The sequence below is a fragment of the Lactuca saligna genome, chromosome 9, assembly GCF_052625555.1.
Source record: "Lactuca saligna cultivar CGN05327 chromosome 9, ASM5262555v1, whole genome shotgun sequence".
Taxonomy (NCBI): domain Eukaryota; kingdom Viridiplantae; phylum Streptophyta; class Magnoliopsida; order Asterales; family Asteraceae; genus Lactuca; species Lactuca saligna.
In genome coordinates this window covers 56063316-56068243 of record NC_136425.1, presented here as the reverse complement: position 1 = coordinate 56068243, position 4928 = coordinate 56063316, and the positions used below count along the sequence as shown (strand labels likewise).

The following is a 4928-nucleotide window of genomic DNA, read 5'->3' as shown; positions in this document are numbered from 1 at the left end:
GAGTATCATACTCTAGCTTATATCATATAACATTCAAACCAATCTAACAGATAACTAATCATAGCAACATTCTAATAATCGGGGTACAGATCTAACCGGTCACTAACTCAGCATCATCCTATAACCAGGACAATCATGTGCACATAGATATCATATAACACTAGCATGTATATAAAACAGTCAAACCGTTCTAACACATCACAAAGCATAGCAACAATCCTAACCAGGATACCGACCTAACCGGACTACCATAGCATCATCGTATATACCAGGATAACGAACTAAACTAGGTCACTAACATAATAATTACCATGACACCGATCAAATAAATCTATAAGCATGTGAAACAAATACAACTATACAATACGAGAAAAGGCCGGCCTTGGTGCCTTAGACCCTGTTGATATAGTGAGGATAAGTCACCTTGAAATGCCGAACTGAACAACGAAATCACGCTCCCGAAACAATGCCCAAACTCTAACACCTATAACCATCAAAGATCCAATTCATAATTAACTGCTTACCAATTGTCCTCAAAATTCAAAACGGCCAACCCTTAGTCAAATTCAAAGTCAACTACCAAGGTCAACAGTCCATGTTGACCTCGACTCGTCGAGTACCCTCAGCTACTCACCGAGTTACCTGCATAACATTCCAACTTGCCGAGTCACCATGCCACTCGTCGAGCGCAAGGAAATCTTCATCGGACTCATTGAGTTATTCATCCAACCAGTCGATTTGATGACCATCTTCATATGACTCACCGAGTCTACCAAGCGACTCACCGAGTCCCTTCAGTCCTCCATCCATACAGATGCTTTTTAAGCCATGCTAAGGCTCCATAATACAGATCCAACTTCCTAAGGAATGCTTATCACATAAAGTTGCAAGGCTCTAATGACTCAAAATGCCAAAGAAAATCTTGAAGTGGGGTTTTACACTTAAGGAGGGGTTTGTACTTGCCAAATCTGATAGCTTTAGGGACTTGCAAATCAAAGAGAGTTCAGATCTGAAGTTACAACTTCAGATCTGAGCTCATACCCAAGAATAACTTCACAACCAAGCCAAGAAGCCCTAAATTCATCCAAAGAGATCTAGAAAGGAATAAGGCCAAGAACATGAATTGATACCTCAAATGAAGCTAGCTGAGATAGACTTCAGACCCACAAACATTCTTGCCTCCAACTTGTTGATCTTCAAGTTTGTGGCATCAAGTTCTTCTTTCCAATCTTGAAATTCACAATAATATAGAGCACACACACGAATTAGGGTTTTTGGACTCTTAAGAGGCTGAAAAGGAACTAAAGGAGGCTAATGTTCCCTTAAATAGGGCGCCAAACCCCGGAAATTAGGGTTTCACCCTCAAGCTCCAACTCGTCGAGTCACTCTTCCGACTCGGCAAGTTGGTCACCTAAACACGTGGCCCAAACCCGCTGCTACTCGACGGGTCAGGCAAGAAACTCATCGAGTAGATCTAGAATTCATGAGAATTTATAACCATAAATTGGTATTCAAGAATCGGGGCGTTACAAATAAGAAAATTTTACTCAACCTAAATCTAAACCTAACATCCTAAATCTTCAATCTTGAGCTTCTCTTATTTGGTCTTCAGTCTCCTTGCTCCTCGATCTTCTGTCTTCTTGTTTCTCACCTCTTTTTTTCATTTTTTTTGGAGAGAAATATTGAACTAAGATTTTTATTCTTCTTTTTTGTTTTGCTCCTTTTTCTTCATTTTTTTCTTCTTTGTGTTTGTTGCTTTTCATGAATCTTCTTTAATCATCTCTTATTATATTCGCTTTTCTAATTTCTTCATTTGTTGTGTTTTCTTCTTGTCTTTATTCTTGGAAGGTCTAAGGATTTTCACCATATAACATTGGACTCCAATAGTATGAAAATAGTGTAATAGATAGAGTCTAACATGAACACCTAATGATCATTGACAATGCGTCAAGTTCTACTAAAAAGGGTAGGATATGATTCAAAAAAGGGTGTTAGCAAAAAAACTTGGTCCAAAAAATGTGAATTGGGGGACCTCCTCAAAGTTCATCAAGCACCTCAATGTAAGGAGTTATAAACATAACATATCTAACTATCTAGTCTAGACCCCTAGAAAAATGATGACCTATCTTAGAAAGGTGGTGAGAATCTAACTAAGTAAGGATCAGACTGAGACTCAGGAGTACAAAGGGGTATTCCCGCCAATACCAACATATGAATCTTCAATGTCTTCAAAATACCTTACTGGGCTAATCTTTGCCTGCACACATCAGCCTAACCAACCACATCCCTACCAACCTAGACATAATAAAGCTACCTACATCTTACCTCCACACAAGCGGTCTCAACGTGGTCTACGAGGCTTATAACATTTCCCATTTTTCCAATACAAGGAATTACATATCAAGATCCGGGATCAGTCTATGATTCAATACTTATGACTCGGCGCTATGGTGCTGCTTGCATAGATGAGAAGATAAGAGAGAACAAAAATTCATGAAGAAAAGAGATAGAATGTAACAAAAAAAAGTATGAAAACTAGAAAATAAAGAAGCCAAATATGCAACTTTTTTGAATTTTTTTTGTTTATGCAATTTTTATGAATGCCCTAAATGAATTACTCTAAATGAAACTAAATACAACCTAAATGCAAACATAAAAAAAATAAAAGAATACCTCACCCCAAGCTTAAAATGAAGGTGGAGGTGGCCCACAAGGATGGTATGGAAGAAATACATGGGTCACATAATGATGCTTCGGTAGAGTTCTTAGCCGCCCAAATGCACATAGGTAAAAGCTTGGATGCGAAAGAGAAGAAAATGCATTGGCTCAGAATTTTATTATGAAGTGGCAAAATTAAGTGAGTAAGGTATGGGTTGCACGGATGAGGGGGCAGCCTCGTAGATCGTCGCGCGGGTGAGGGGGCGGTCATGCAAATTTTGCATGGGTGGGGGATCATCCGTGCACGTACATCATAATTCACCTCTTGTTGCAATAATTTTTAGCTCGGATTTCCGTGGGTAAGGCCTGGGTCGCACAACTTTTTCACGGGTGAGCAGTCATGCCATGCAGATTGCAGATTTTTGAAACTTTTTGCAATTGTTCGCTCCACAAGCTCCGGTTTTCTTCCAAACTTCACCAAAATCATTTCTAAGCCTCATGATGATTTATTTTGACTAAATTCAAGCCTAGACTCCTTCAAACTTCAAGCATAGATTATTTATCCATAACACCTTTATTTAACATCTTTGCCAAGACAAAGTCCCACTTCCTTCAACATTCATAAATCAGAGTTTCCAATGTTACATTGTCGAATTCTCCCGTATCAAAGCTTTCGTAAAATGGTTTAAAATGGTGCCCATTCACTTTAAAGATTTGATTCGTTTTGAAACCCTTAATTTCAACCACACCAAGATCAAACACTTTTAAAACAATGAAAGTTCTATACCATCGAGATCACAATTTTCTTGGGAATAACTTCAAATGTGAATGCTAAAGAAGAAATTTTTGACCAAAACAAAGTGTCTTTGGGTTATGTACTTGTCACGAAATGCCTTTTTCTTATCTTTATAATTTTTGAAGTTTTTAATTTTCTCCTTCTTGACTACTTTCATCATTGGAAGATTCAATATTCTTTGACCTTCCCTCCTATGCTTACAATTTTCTTCCATGAGGATCTTGTGAGTTCATATATTAGAGCTTATCCCCTTGATATCCGCTATTTTCCACCCCATGGCCTCTTTGTGATCTTTCAAAACATCAACCAATTGGTCTTCTTCAAAATCTTTCAACTGAGAGGCGATGATCGTCAGAAGAATATCGTCTCTACCTACGTAAGCATACCTTAAATGTATAAGTAAAACTTCCATTTCATGTGTGGGTGGGTGGATAATGGAAGGGGGCATCTTGTATGGAGAATAAGATAAGGCAACTTGAGATACAACTTTCCTTGTTGACTTGCTTACTTCCAAAGTCTTCACAAATTTTCAACTTCAGAGTCTAATATATACATTTCAAGTGTTTTCTTCGAACTCACACAATCAAGACTCATGTTGAGTACCGTCTTCAAAATATCCCATATGATTAATCAAATATTTCTTGGGTTATTGTCTCAATCACATCAATCCGATACAATGGGGTAATGTTTTTAGGGTACCTCATTGCTTCAAATATGTTGAAGTGAATGGTATCTCCAGCAAACTCCATGGTGATCTTCCCATTATGGACATCAATAATCGTGTGATCGGTATTCATGAAAGGTCTTCCAATGAGGATTATAGATGACTTGGAAGGAGTCTTCTTTTCAAAGGTAATGAGATAGAAGTGCATGGGAAATACTAGTTGAAGAACTTGTTTTAGCACATCCTCCAACACTCCTCTTAGAATTACACTTGACTTGTTTGCTAGTTGAATGATTACTCCGGTTTCTTCCAAAGGTCCAACATTGACTGATTGAAAAACCAAATATGGCATCACATTGATCGAGGCTCCAAGATCTAACATGACAATTGCGACATGCAAATCACCAATGGTACAAGGGATAACAAATATTCCCAGATCCTTGCATTTGGTAGGTAACTTTTTTAGATAACTACAGACACATTTGCATTGAACTGAATCTTTTCATTTGGTGAATTTCCACTACTTGGTGCACAAATCCATGAGGAATTTTGAATAACTTGGAATTTGCTTAATATCATTCAACATTAGAATATTGATTTGGACCTTGCAGAAAGTTTCAAATAATTCATTTTCTTCCTCTTTTTTCTTTGAAGAGGCTAACCAGGAAGGGAAGGGTGGTGATATAACCAATGGTTTGATGGTCTTATTGGAAAAATCTAGTTGTTGAATATTTGTCACAACCGATTCCTTTGGAGGAAATACCACCCTTGAAGGTTTAACAACAATAACCTCACCTTCTTATTCCCTTA

The 4928-nt window shown here is 37.8% G+C and overlaps 1 protein-coding gene across 1 annotated transcript; it reads right to left on the bottom strand.

Annotated features, from left to right (window-relative positions):
• Window positions 1–4080: 4080 nt before the first annotated feature.
• Window positions 4081–4500, bottom strand: LOC145016360 (uncharacterized). Its single transcript, XM_078974705.1, has one exon. The coding sequence runs from the start codon at window positions 4498–4500 to the stop codon at window positions 4081–4083; it is 420 nt and encodes a 139-aa protein (XP_078830831.1).
• Between the last annotated feature and the right edge of the window lie 428 nt (window positions 4501–4928).